The sequence below is a fragment of the Pinus tabuliformis genome, chromosome 1_2 (assembly GCF_031772625.1).
Source record: "Pinus tabuliformis cultivar Carrire ecotype Pingquan chromosome 1_2, CPIR1, whole genome shotgun sequence".
NCBI lineage: Eukaryota > Viridiplantae > Streptophyta > Pinopsida > Pinales > Pinaceae > Pinus > Pinus tabuliformis.
In genome coordinates, this window is record NC_142298.1 from 1037546529 (window position 1) to 1037561879 (window position 15351).

At 35.9% G+C, this 15351-nt stretch overlaps 1 protein-coding gene across 2 annotated transcripts; it reads right to left on the reverse strand.

The window, feature by feature from the left end:
* Positions 1-6928: 6928 nt before the first annotated feature.
* LOC149209677 (protein KINESIN LIGHT CHAIN-RELATED 1-like) lies at positions 6929-12326 on the reverse strand. Of its 2 annotated transcripts, XM_089396466.1 has the most exons (3): positions 12010-12326; positions 9661-11911; positions 6929-8053 (listed from the first exon to the last, which is right to left on the reverse strand). In XM_089396466.1, the coding sequence occupies exons 2-3, from the start codon at positions 11904-11906 to the stop codon at positions 7846-7848; spliced, it is 2454 nt and encodes an 817-aa protein (XP_089252592.1). In that variant the 5' UTR covers positions 11907-11911; positions 12010-12326; the 3' UTR covers positions 6929-7845. The 2 variants fall into 2 exon arrangements, with proteins under 2 accessions (XP_089252592.1, XP_089252591.1); XM_089396465.1 differs by having other exon boundaries at positions 9661-12326.
* Positions 12327-15351: the final 3025 nt, after the last annotated feature.

The following is a 15351-nucleotide window of genomic DNA, read 5'->3' on the forward strand; positions in this document are numbered from 1 at the left end:
TATAAACAATTTCTTTATAGAGTTTGGATATATAATTGGTTCGGTGATATAACTCTAATTCATAGATGGATATTGTATAGGTTTTTCATCAAAATAGAGAGAGTTACTATTTTTTGACAATGCTCCTACATTTAAGGAGAAAGGGTTAGGAGACTTGCATGTTAGAAATGATGGTATACTTGAGATCCTTGCAACCTTGCAATTTTAATGAGCTATTTTTGGGCGATATGCAAGAGATAATTATTTTGAGCAAGGGTTGCATGTTAATTTTGATTGCATTTTTTAACTTCTCATTGAAAATTGAGTTCGGTGAGTATAATTTCATGGACATGTGAGTAATTCCTATGTTTAGTGATGCCTATTTTTCCTATTTTTAGGGGAACTATTGTTTGTGGCACGTGTATTTATAGCAAGGTTTACATGTGGTAATCTCAAGTAATGACACATGGTAACTTTTGGGACGAACAAGTGGTAGATCTAAATGCATAGATGAGTCAAGAGCAATGTGACAAGCATTTTAGTTTATTGGGGAGGTTCTTGGGTCATCAAAGCACATACTTGGGTTTAACTATAGGTAACTAAGTAGTTTGCAAGGATAAGGAAGTGATGTGGCATCATAGTGAGTTAAATTGAGGCTTACATCAATTAATTGAGGCATCCTTCTCAATGGATTGGAGTAAGGAACACTTAAACATCAATTTGTGTTCAATTACACTCGGTTTATCTTCACTCCACTAGTACACATGGGTTTCTCTCACTTCACCTTAGTTCCAACTCACAGTGTCTTCACTTAACTAAGCATTTTGCCGCCTCATATTCAAGTGCATCTCAAGAGAACTAATGTGCATGGACTCTCTCTCTCTCTCTCTCTCTCTCGTTCATGGCCACTCAACTCGTAGATACTATCACTTAGCAATACTATTCATGGCAATCCTCCATTAGTGATGCATTGAGTTACCTAAGACACATGTATGAGAATTTCACTTGGCCCCTCTCACTTAATCAACCAAGCACATGAGTTATGTACTCTAGTCTCTTCCTCAATCAACAAGGCATACCTTCACATCTTCTTGAGTTCAAGGCCACTTCACCTCACTTAAGCACTTAAGTCTCTTTAGTTTGTTGCCATTTAATTAACTACGACTCCTAATGGACCTAATGCACATTAGCGCTTATAGTTTCTCTTCTCAAACTACATTGAAGGGTACTTTGTTGAACTTAACTCAATTGCAAAGTCCAAGAATATTTTAGAATCCGATAAACAAGAGTGAAGTCTATTGTTTGACTCTGCTCATGTCCATCAGATTTCATAATATTCCAAAAATCTGCAATCAAAATAAGGATGGTCAAGTACTTTATCTCATGACAACTCAAATCATCTATAGTGGAACTCAAGCACTTGGACTCTTCACTTTACTCTTTCTCCACATCAACTGAGTTCATCTCCACTGAGACTATTGTGTACCTTCACTTACCTAGAGTTGGATAGCAAGTTCACTTTAACACGTCACTAATACACATGGATTTCCTAAAAAGGCTAACTTGATCTCATTCTCTCCCTCATGTGCATCGGAGATATTGATAAAAGGAGGGGGTGGGTATTGGTTTAGGGTTGGATCTTCTTAGCAACAACATACTCTCTCTCATTTTGTCTCTCTCTCTCTCTTCTAGCTTCTACATTCTTGTGCAAGAAACATCATTGTATTGGTTATGTATCCATCTCTTTGGTGCAATCATCCCTTTAGCTTATGCAAACTAAAGCTTTGTTATGCTCTAATCTAGCTCTTGGAGTTTGTTGGTAATTTGATGGTTTTTCTAGAAATTATTAGGCCTTTATTTTGGTATTAGATCTACCATCTAAAGTTCTTTTATTCCTAATTTTCTTTCATCATTTAATGCCAACATTGAAGGGAACTCCGCCATCATTTATAAATTATTTTTATACCCATTTTGGCAACTTGGTCGCATGCCAAAAGAACTTTTGTGTGTTGTTTAATGTGTTTTTTTTGGAGATCTATACATAAAGTAGCACATGCAAATCTAGAGACACCCCCTTGAGGTTGGCAAGCATCAATTCGAATGGAGACAAGAATCTACAAGTGAAACTATTGAGCAAGTTCTAAATGTCACACTAAAATTTCCACTATAGATTCATCAGAGTTACTCCATTTTCTCGAGAGAGGATTTATGTGCTAAGAAGACCATTGTATGAGTTCTACCCTAACTCACAAAGAATACAATTTGAATGCCTAAATTGTGGAACCCTTCACAAATAAATAAGACATACACACGCACACAACTAGATGATCAAATGTATTAATGGAAGCAATGTCTAATGGTCGACCTTGTGTACAATGAATAAGGATAATTGCTCCCTCGATCCTTGGAATCAGAGAACTAGGGTGTAAGGGGAAGGCCTTGGTTTCATGCTAAGGTAGTGCAATGAAAGAAGGAGAAAGTTGGGTGCACACTTTTTTCTTTGTCAAACATTGCTAAGGGTTTGACATGGACAAAAATGGCATTGATATATAAGCATAATGTCAATGCAAATCTACAATTACCTTATGTCTTGAGCTTAATTCTTGTCAAACATTGCTAAAGTTTTGACATGGACAAAAATGGCATTGATATATAAGCACAGTGTCAATGCAAATCTATAATTACCTTAAGTCTTGAGCTTAATTCTTGCACATGTTCCATGGATTTTGTTTCTCATTATCAAGTTCATAGTTTCATTTCAAACACAACAACAGCCACAACTTTATAATTTCAACAATCCATTTGAATACAAATTGAGTCTATTTACATTTTAGTTGTATATGTCTCAAAGTAGATATTCTTGGGAATCTGGGTTAAACATGGAAAGAGCTCACACAAGTCCAGAAGGTAAGTATTAAACTAAGGGCACACTCCCACTCCTACAGCTCTAATGAATTGGCCTTACGGTGAATAGTTGAGCTAAAATAGTATCAACAAACATGTATCTTGCGCTTTGACATGCTAACTCATTTATAACATAGATAACAGAACCTTTGAACCACAGTTTTTAAGACATTTTTGTAGGTGAATATTTTTTAGTTAGTTTTCCAGCCTAGCAAATAACCCACTCGAGCTAGAATTTTTCCTTTGCAGTCGAAGTTCCTTTCTTATTTTTAATAGGAATGTTAACAGCCTTATAACTATCGTTTGTTATAGGGGGATCTCACCACAAGTCCTATCAGCCAGACCAACTTCGTCATAGAATAAGTAGAAATTTTATCATTGCAATTGGGACCCAACCTGACATATTAAATAAATTGCGTTAATAAACTGTCTCTAATATAGGTTACTAATGGCAAAGCCCCTCACAGTTTGGTAGGAGAAAACACTCGTTTCTTTGCATAATCTTGGTTCTTGGTTGTTAACGTGGTGCATATGAAAACCCACACTGACTGTGAATACATGTCATCATGTCTCTAACTTGGGTCGCTGATGGGAAAGTCCTTCACAGTTTAGGAGAAGATACTCGTATATTTGCACAAAATTGGTCCTTGGTCATCATCAAACGAATCCTCTCAGATTCATTCGAGGTTCACAGTCCAAAAACGAGTCCTCTTAACCTGAATTGCAGGGACATGAACAACTACAAAAACATAGTTTACTCCTTGTATCTGCATCTCCTAGAAATTGTCAAATGTCCATTATCATTTCGGTATGCTTCTGTAGTACTTCCTTTTTCCCAGCACAGAACTATGACGGTTTTCAATGATATGTTACACATTGAGATGCAGAAACTCTATCCTCAGCGATTTATCTTCATCAATCTACTGTTGTCGTTTACGTGTTTAGTAAGAGCAACTAGCATGGGTTTTCCATGTTTTTGTAATTCCCTCACATTCAAATCAAGTGTTCGTAGATTCCAATACATTGGAACCAGAATACTAACCTGGTGGACAATAATAACTGCTGCCTTATTCTTAACTTCAACTTTTCGCTGGTGAAGTCTATCGCTTCCAACTGTAACTCTTAGGTACTCAAAATGAACTCCTCGACTTCACCCATAGCCATAACTTCTCCTAAAGGATGTTTTCTAAAATGCTCTTCAACATTACTTCAGAGCTCCCACACTCGAACTATTGAAAAGAATAGGAGTTTGTCCTGGAACCTACCTTCAATGGCTTCCCTTTAATGTCACTGCCTTGGCCTAACTCTGTTGTCTCCATTCTATCTTTTGTTGGACTATGATTGATCCTCAAATTGATCAGTGGAAGTGGTTTTCCTAACCTTGCTTCCAGCTCCAACATCTCCAATAAGGGGGTTCATTGGAGGTTGGACCATCTACCTAAACTGCTCATGTCCAATAGGTCTTTCTGTTTCACGTATTAAATCCCATCTCCTGTCAACTTCTTCAAGAAAATATTGTAGTTGTTGAAGGTTTGATAATTCTTTCTTAAATGACCAGTAATGTAACAAATTGTACATCAAAGCAGTATCCATTCATTGTTTGCCTCTGTTTTCTGATTACATGGATCAACTTTCAGAATTTATACGATCCTTTAAGATTATCTCTTGCATATTTGAACAGATTCTCTTATCTATCTACAATTTATTTAGGGATCAATCTTTAAAACCATACAAAAGACCAACATAATATTGTTTAAGGAACTACAACGAAGGAAGAATATGAAAGGATATATAATCAGGGAACATTGGAATCTCCTATTCTAGAAAAACCAAGAGCCTCTTGTTAAGAGATTTTAAATCATTTGTCCTTAAAGTCACAGGACCCTTTTACCTCGAGCTCAAAATGAACCCCATTTTGAACTACAGCTTTCTACACTACAAACCATTTTTCCAAAACACAGGTTGGCATCTGCTGAACTTCCTTTCTCGAACTTCTTGCCCATAAATGCACAAAGAGATCTTTATTTCCTCAATACGAAATTGTACAACAGTAGACCCGTTGTTCATCAATACTTGCCCTGGTAGCCATCCCAGTTGCTTGGAGAGGCTGGAACTTCAATGTGTTAAGCTATTTGATGTCACCTATTGAGGTATTCGAACAGGTAAAAAAAACCCTGCACGGGTCTCGAATGGTTCAGTTGTTGCTTCTTTAACAACCCCAACTTCTATGTAGTTTCTACTAACTTATAATGGTTTTGTAATTCGATCCCTTAGAGTTTCCTTTCCCCACACATTGGTGGCTTGACCCTCTTCAGCCCTGTCATGCAAAATCATGGGCAGATATACTTTTCATTGAATCAAAAATTGGTAGAAATTGTGCAAGATATTCCTTTTGTGAGTACACAATTCAGAGGTTTTCTTACATGCTATATTTTCATAGTAGAATTGAACCGTATAACCAACCAACAAGAACATAAATAATGCATATATGTTCATGGTAAACATGTTGAACCACAAAAACAAGAACAAATATAAATGTAGCTCATCACTCTCTGAGGGATATCACCTTCTCTATTCAAAACTCATGCCATGCAGGTGGGGCAGACCATAGCAAGAATAGAACCTTGTTGCTCGGCTGAACAATCTATCGACTTCACTAATGAACTAATGCTCCATTGGCATCTTTGGCTAAAGTGTTTAGATGCCTTTATTCTACTGAACTATGCTAACTAGGTATTTTCTACATTTAGATTAAAGCATTCGATGACCAGAAGAAAAATAGTTTCATGTACTGATAAGACTTTGTAGTATCTGGACTCGGATATTTTAAGCAAAGAATATAAGAGATATCAAGAAAGAATTGCCAGCAGGCAATTCATAAACATTGTAAGACTTAATTTTGTCCCAATTTTCCTGCTAGTGCTCATACATTCTTGTATTAGACAGATTGATGTGTTATAACAATCTCACACTTGGTCTTCAGTATAATGGTTTTAATCTGAAATGAATATCGACCATGCAGGGAAAACTTGATTAGGAAGAAGAGGTACAATCAAGGATGTTAATACTAAGTGACAGACATTCAAGTCATGAAACCAGAATACAAAATTTAAACATGCATATGAAAATTTTCAAAGCATTTGTGCAACCAGACTGAGTTGTCGCCTTTTTAATTCCATGACAAGAAATCCACGTAAACAAAAATAGTGACAGCAAGCTCGTTATAATTGTAAACATTGGTCCATGAATGTTACAAAATAGAAAATAAAAGGATACATTTACAAAACAATTAGACACACATATACTGCTATTTCTATTTTTTGAATTTGGTAAACCTTATTTCCATTTTGAAACATTTTATGTTTCCCCAGTCCACGCAACTCAGCTATTAATACTTGCAGAAATTATAGATGTCGAACGTACTACATCAAGTAGTGGACATACTATTATCACATCTAAAGAAACAATCAATGATAGTATATAAACCAGCGTTCCTTAGGCATCTCAGGCCTTGGCTGGTCGGCAATATTCAAGCACAAATTGGATCGAATTGCTATGGGCAATATTGTAAGTGAGTGAACTGTGATGATCAGAAATTCATCAGCTGCCAGTGCAAATTTTTCCGGCCACGTTAAACATGGGTGCTTAAAAGTTAATAAGAACGGAGTTACATTTGAACCCTGAGCTTTCCCAGCTCAGTTTGTTTTAAATAATAATAAATATGACAGCTGTACAAACACAATCATAAAAAAGGCGTCTTTCATTAGGTAGTAAAATCCTCACTACCTTTAGTTCATCGCTCATACAAGACCAAATATTTCTGGAACCTTATGTGAAGCTTTCAGATAAGAAACAATCCAACCTGATTTTCAAAAAGATACTGCTCTAGTTTAGATACAGCGTGGATAAAACTAAACTTTCTGACTAGATTCTCTGATTTAACTAAAACTAAACTTTCTGACCAGATTCTCCAATTCTAACTAAAACTAAAATGAACAGTGAAGTGTGCCATTGCAAACAAGACCAACACCCCAAAACAAAAACATGGCAATAAACCACGAGACAACAATTAAATAAATATTAAAATCTCACGAATACAATATCCCCTGTATCTGATACAGGTTTTATGAATCTATACCAACAATTACAACATAAGATAAATGAATCTTGTTACCATCTGAATGATTGTCCAAGGCAACGAAACTGAAACGAAATAAGGTCACTTTATGATGAAGATTATTGGCAGTGATGTGTCGTTGCTTTTAATTTCACACATGCTCGTTGGAATAATAATAACTATTAACTTGGGCCTAGACTTTGTGAATTCCAGTGATGCAAATGAGCTAAGGGCTCTTAGATAAGAATGCAGAGACTCCAGGACATGGAACAAGCACAGATCAATCTGTGCCAGATTATTATTTTATCTAAGCCTAAAGAACTTCAACTGAATTCACAGAGGATGGGGGCAAAACAAGAACATGCCCCGAAACGTTTCGTGCTTCATACCCTTCAAAAGTTTCCCACTGCTGGCAGAAAGATGAAAAGCACACAACTTCACAAGCAACTCAAAGAAATCATCTGTATCTCCTGACCTTTACATATTTTACAGAACAAAGATTAGCAACATGTGATCAAATGCTAACTCTGAAAAGGGACCACTGACCCACCCAACTTCAACGCAGAAAGCTTGGAAATCAGCACCATTCATGTCCAAACATTGTTTAGAAGATTCCTTGGTATCCTGCAGCACTCCACTTTGACGTAGTCCTTTGAGACGTAGACAATATAGCTCAAGTAGACATCTAACAGAGTTAATGTTGCTAACATACTCTTCTTGTGTTGAAAGAATTTTGATTTATAATTGCAGATTGACCTGTCCTATGCAGACTGACCTGTTCCGCTCTAAACAAGCCCCAATTAGGTCCATAATCTTATGAGAAATTATCAACATTCACATTCTAATCACTTTGATTTCTCCTTTTTCTTCTTCATAGAATTTGATTGAAGTAGAGTTTCTAGTGATTTGGCCTTCCTGTTTCGTGCTCTGCCAGCTTCCTTCAAGAGTTCTGCCAGCCTTTTCTTTTCATCATCTACATCTGGGTTTGCTGTGCCAAGTTTCTCTTCTCTCATTCCAACAACATATTCCAAAACCCCAATGGCATCCTCCAGCCTGCACGTGATGAACATGAATAATCAGTTACAAATATATCCCAAAGAAATTAAAGCCACCATAGAAACCAACATTCAATCTATCCAGATCCCACAAAGATAAGCACTTGGAGATGCATATGGAACTTATATTAGTTAAACAATTTCAATTTGGCTCAAGCTTCACGACACTCTAAAAGATTAAAGTTAAGGTATATATAAGAAGTAAGGCTAATCACTTGTTATATTAGATATACAGAGTCTTAAACTACTGCCAAATTGACTAAAATGAAACAGAAAAAGCATGCAATTGACCAACTGGTTTCAGAGAAGTCAGAAACAATAGATAACACCTGTCAACTGATTCATACAGGACAAGCTTGACCAATTCTGAGTCCTTATCAGAGAAACCCACACTGTTCTTCAGACAATACAGCAATAAATCCATAAGAAACAAGAATAAGCAGTGGCAAAGCAAATTCAAAGAAGCTACATAAGACCCACAATCTGATACGCACATACAAAACACTTTAACAGACTAACATAATTCAATCAATCAGGAAAACATTATTAAATCTGTATATACAAAGGTCGTACTTGTATTATGAAACAATTCTAAAGAAGCTTAATATGTGAACTCAAACTTAACTAATCAATATACATAAGCTTCAGTAGAGACCACCAATTGTTTGTGAACCACATCTAACTTGTGATTCAGCAAGCAGATGCACTCGTCAATCAAATCAAAGAAGGCTAAAGGGTGCAAACATCATCAATTCAACTTCATAAATAGTGAGAGCATGTTTACATAGTGATTTGATTCCAGATAACGTCCACAGACTTCAAAGTCGATTGCTAGGAATCAAAATTTGAGAAGAACAAAACAGTATGGTCTCATCAACCAGTCCATATACAGAACAAATACACTGATACATAAATCAGTTTCACAAAAAAACTCAGTCAATATACATAACTACAGTTGAGGCCTTTAATTGTCTGCGAACCACATCTACTTATTGACTCAGTAAGCAGCCGCACTCACCAATCAAATCAAAGAAGCCTGAAAAAGTGTAAAGATCATCAATCAAACTTCATAAATAGTGAGAACATGTTTACATAGTAATTTGATTCCAGATAACATCAACAGACTGCAGAGTCAACTATTGGGAAATTTTGGGAAGCACGAAACAGTACAGACACAACCAACCAGTCTATATATAAAGAACAAATATAGTGATACATAAATCAACGTCCCAACAGCTCAAAACACTGCATATGCCCTTACCAAAACATGCTAAGGTAAGGATATCGCATCCTGAACACACAATTTTTTTGACTCAACTAATTTTTTTTAAGATATCTCAAAGCAGCACGTAGAGCATCACACGATTTGTTCTGATTCCTAGAAACTTTACAACGCAAACCATATTCCATAGTTAATCAATAATTCAGCATAAAATGAATCCATCGGACCTATCATGTCAGAAACTCAATAGCCAAAAATATATATTCGTATGCACCAAAGACCATTGAATCCAGTAAGGACTCTGATGTAAAAATCGATTTGGAAATAGAAAAGCCATTGAGTCCATCAAAAGAAAATTTGAAACAAAGACTACATCTACTGACCTGCCCATTGCATCATATGTTCCGGCCAGATTGCTATATACTGCAAGAGTATCTGGATGATAAGGACCACAAACTTCTTCCAAAATACTCTTGGCTTCTTCAAATAAATCTGCGGCCTCATTTATGGCATAACGTTGGACACATGCCAGTCCCATTTGATTCAAGACGACTCCAAAGAAGGAAGATTTCCTCTCTCCACTTGCCCTCAGCTTTCCCACTGCACTCTTGAATGAAGAATACGACTCACCATACTTTCCTAGAATATAATAAATCACTCCCATCTGTGCTTCAATGCCTGCTATTGCACTCTGCTGACCAGGAGCATCATCCAAAATCTTGAGAGCCTTTTGGAGAAGGCGAAGGGCTTGTTCAGGTTCACTCATTGCTTCATAAATTGCAGACAATTCTGTCAATCCACCAGCTATATCCTCAGGAGGATGCCCTGCGGCAGGCTTATTATAAATTCTGAGAGCATTCTCGCAGTAAGTTTTAGATTCCCTTAGTTTCCCTGTTTTGTAGTACAGGTCTGCCAGACGGACAAAAACTGCAGCAGCAGAGGGATGGTTCTCACCTTTCGTAGATTTCAGCACAGTAAGGGATTTCTGATAAGCAAAAACAGCTTCATCATATCTGCCCAAAGAGAGATATGTGTCACCAATACTGCAGTCTATTGATGCCACCTCTGACTCTTGACCATTCGAGATCATAGCCATACTGGCTAAGACCAAATGCTCCAGGGCCGCTTCATAGTCTCCTTTTCCATCACAAATCAATGCCATTAGCCTTCTATCAGCTGCTTCTTCAAGGGAAGCTGGGATGCTGTGTTCTTTGTGTATATCCAGAGCATGTTGGCAGAGCTTCTCAGCCTCATCAAATTGCATCGCTTGAACATGGGCTTCAGCCAGATACCGACAAGTCTCTCCGACTCTCGGATCCATTTCTCCCAGGACTTGTTTCTGAATTTCCAAACCAGATTTATAGCACTCTATGGAATTCTCAAGCTGACCCAACATGGCATACGTATCACCCAGCTGCATGCGCCCTGCAAATGTAGCAAGAGCATGCTCCGGCCCTTCCTCCAATACAGGAACTTCGATAGACCTCTCCAGAACAGGAATTGCCTGCTCATATTGACCCAAACTGCAGTGAATTGCAGCCAGAATATGCAAACTCATCACCAATTCCAAGCTGGGCTTCCCATCCGCGCACTTCTCGAATGATTTCGACGCTCTCACAGCGCATTCCAGGGCCTTGTAGGGATTATCCCCAGAGGCTATCATGTTCCTTGCAAGCTTGAGCAAGAATGGACCAAGATCTGGGTTATCTAAGCCTGCTTCTGACATCTCATCGGCCTCACTCTGGACTTTACTCAGACCAGAAGGGGATGATAACCTCCTTTTAGCCATCGGGCTCGGACTCAACTTCCTTGGGGGCTTGTCAGGGCTTACAAAGAGTTTCTTTTGGGTCACCACAGGTGAATTCTCTTCCCTGTGATTGGGATTTCTCTCAGAATTCTGGTCCGAGGAGCTCTTGGATTGTTGCTGCTGCTGCTTTGAGGAGGTCTTTGCAGGGGTGTTAGGGGTATTTCTGCCGCTGACCTTACTAGGACTAGGACTGGCCTTGGTGGGCACATCTGAACTTATTACTAATTTGGTTGGCTTTCTAGATTGGATTGAGGAAACGGGTCTACTGGGTCTGTCCTGAACAATCTTATTCTTATCCAAACTACTCACTTTCTTGCTTTCAGAAGAGATTTCCTTACCTGCAGACCTGGCAGCTCCATTGCTGACGATTTTATTGTCCTTCCGTGGAGTTCTCCCGTCCTTGATGGATTTCTCCCCTTCCTTGATGGGCTTCTCCTCCTCCTCCTTGACAGGCTTCGAAGAAGATGGTTTCGATGGATTTTCTCCACCAACCAGCTGCTGCAGCTCCGACTCAATCCTGAAATCCTCAACCTCTGATTGCTCAGTTGAACTGGGCCTTGATGGGGATTGATCCCCTGAGCTCTTCATCTGACAGATATTCTCATAGAGCTCTTCTATACTAGTATTCGCATTCCCAGCACCATTCTCACGATTGCCATTGTTATCAACTAAATTCTGCTGTTGAGGACTGTTGGGAGACTTGCTCATGCCTGTCGGACTCTTGGGACTCAGTGGGCTTCTGGGGGATTTGGTGTTCTCAGACTCAGATTTGATGTTTTTCCCCGGACTTCTTGGCTGCTGCTGCTGCTGCTCTTCCTCCATTGCATCTGTTGATACCAATCCAGGCATACTTCTCAGTACACAAACCAAAGAAAACAACAAAAATTAACTGCAATAAGGGTGTTGAGGGGCGCAGATCTATTGCCTGACAAAAGGGCTCTTGAAGGTTTTTGATTGCAAGAAACGCTTATTCATGACACTTGAGCCTATGAGAGAAGTGGAATTGAAGGTTCGGACGAAATGGCAACTACCCAGATGGCCCAGAAGGCTGGAAAACCACAGGCACCAAAAATTCCAGCACCAAATCTGGAGGTGGACACAGTCAAAACCGGGACCCAAAAGGCCGCCAAACTAGCAAAGAAATACAGAGGAACGACTGGTTTAAAACTCCCCAAAACTCTCCGTTGAATTGGAATTTCACGCTCAAACCCTCCACCTTGGCGACACGGGGATTTAACTGGGAAACACAATGTTCCAATCGAGGCGAAACTGGCCCTTTTGCTTGGTCCCCACACCCAACTACCACACCAGCGAGGATATCACGGGCCTATTAAATCATGCGCATCATACATCCGAGCAATGCCTCTAAGCCGTCCGATCACATCCTATCTGGCGATTTCTCTATGGCGAGCCTGGCATCGCGCTGGTTGAATGATTGCTTCCGTGTAACGTGCTTAGAGTTATCCCGTGCGCTTCTTCGTCACATCGGATGCCCTCCGGACCGTCGATCCCGTATCCCGAGATGTAATTGTGTCGGCCGCTCGGCAATTGTTGTTGCCGGTTGCGTCGCTAAATGGTGCGCAGATTTTCACTCATAGCGAATCCATGCTGTTCGATTTTCTCTAAATACGAGGAGGTTAATCTCCGTCGGATGCTCACCCTTCGCTTTCGCGTGATGTGACCTTAAACCGTCCACATTTTATGGGCCCTAACTTCGTCACGGCCGTCCGTTCTCTGCGGATTGACGCGATGTGTCAGGTATTTAAAGATCCATTTCCGGCATAATGGTGATTAATTCGTGTGCATTTCAGAGAAGATCTTGTGATGGATGGTTCGATGGTTGAAAAAAGTGCGAAGGGTTTAAGCCATTACTTCGGATTCGGAATCATTCGGTATTTCAGTAGATGCCTTTCTCCCTCCACGTGGGGCATTTGCGTCATTCTATCTTAACATTAGGTGAACAATATGCAATTGGCACCAGTAAAATATTTAAATTCGTATTTTTTTTAAATAATACTTTATATGAAATTTATGAGATTTAACTAACTTTTTATTTAGATTTTGGAATACGTTAGAATTTCCATAAAATAGTATAATTCTAATTTACGAATAAAAAGCTGGAATCTAAAATTTTGACATTTTCAATTTCTTTAAAATTAAAAGTTTTAAAATTTCAATTTATGAAACAAAAAAGTCTCAATTTATTTAAAAATAAAAATAAAAATATTTTAAAATTAAAAATTTATTTTATTTTAAAATTAAATTATTATAAATATAAAATTAATTTAATATTATAAATAATTATATATTTTTAATATATATTATAAAAAGTATAGTCTAACTTATAAATGAAATAGTTTTTTTCACGATATTTTTTCTGTTAATTTTAAACACTTGAGTTTAAATTGTTTAATTTGTATAATTAGAATGCCCGGGGTTTTTCAAGTTGTTGAATCTATTTTTGTATTTGAAAACGTATTTTAAACCACAACAAATTTTGAAATTGTATTGCCCAATAGTAAATTCCGATTTAAAAAATTATTCCATCTATAAGTTAGATTACCCCATTATAAAATATCATATTTTTTTATTAAAAACAATTATATATTTATACTTAATATCAATTTTTTAAGAGTAGCGTATCAAGTAAATACTTTATTTATCTTTTTGAAAAATACTAAAAAAATTATGATGATGATGATGACGATGGTTAATGTCCAGTGAGACCAAACTTAACGAATTATTTAGTTTGATTTAGGATTTTATTCCTACGCTCAAAAAGAAGCCTTCCGGTCTATCGGACCTAAAGAAACGAATTATTTAGTTTGATTTAGGATTTTATTCCTACGCTCAAAAAGAAGCCTTCCGAGCTCACTGTAATTTTGACATCGTAAAAGGCTAAGAAGGTCAGTGTTGCAACAGATATTTTGAAACTAAGATCTATTAATTTATAGTTACCAAAAATTTAATTGACACTATTAAATTTATTCATTATTTAGTGCAAGTATATACGTTGCACTTAAACACTTACAATTGTATCTATTAGACACTATTAAGTAGGATTATAATAATGTAAAATATGTGTCATTAAAGTATCAAATAATATATAATAAGTATTATTAGATTTAATATTTTAAGTTTTAATTAAAAAAAAAAATTTAAAATTAAATTATTATAAATAAATAAAAATATTTTTAATATTTTGAATAATTATATATTAAAGTATCAAATAATATATAATAAGTATTATTAGATTTAATATTTTAAGTTTTAATTAAAAAAAATACTTTAAAATTAAATTATTATAAATAAATAAAAATATTTTAAATATTTTGAATAATTATATATTTTTAATATATTATAAAATATCGTAATGTTTATTAAAAATAATTGTCTATTGATACCTATTATTATTATTTTTAAAAAATGGTGTAAAGTAAACACTATTTCTTTTTTTTGAAATATTAAAAAAATTATATTATCAATGGGACCCATTGATTTATAACCAGCCAAAATTTAATTGGCACCTCTAAATTTATTCATTAAATTTATTCATTATTTGGTACAAGAATCTAAGTGGCAAGTTAAACACTTACAAGTGTATCTATTAGACACTATTAAGTAAGATTATAACAATGTAAGTATGTGTCATTAAAGTATCATGTAATATATGATAAGTGTTATTAGGTTTAATATATTATGTTTATTAAAATATCATGAAATAGATGTAATATGTTATTTGTTATTAAGTTATCATGAAATATATAAGAGGTGTATAGCTGTTAAGAGTTAATAAATTTGATTTTTCAATTTTTTAAAATAAAAATTATATTATAATTTTGAATATACAAGTATAGTTTAAGTGGATTTAATGGATAATATATGTATTTTTTAATAGAATATATACATTTGTATAGATTTTAACAATCAAATTGTTACATAGAAGGTTTTTTTTGGGTCCACAAACAAAAAAGTCTTAAACAAAAGATATATAGGTTGACTACAAATTTAAAAATAAATTATTATTACAAATTTAAAAATAAATTATTATTACAAATTTAAAAATAAATTATTATTATTATTTTCATAAATGAACATAATAATGTTAAATTTGTAGACTTTAACTGATTCAAGTTTTCTCACATTTTTTTAAACTATAAAGATTTAGGTTTTTTAATAGATTAAAATTTTTAAAAGTAAAATTTTATGGTTAAAGTTTTATTGATGGAATAAAATTACTTTATAAAAAATATTTGAATGAAAAAAA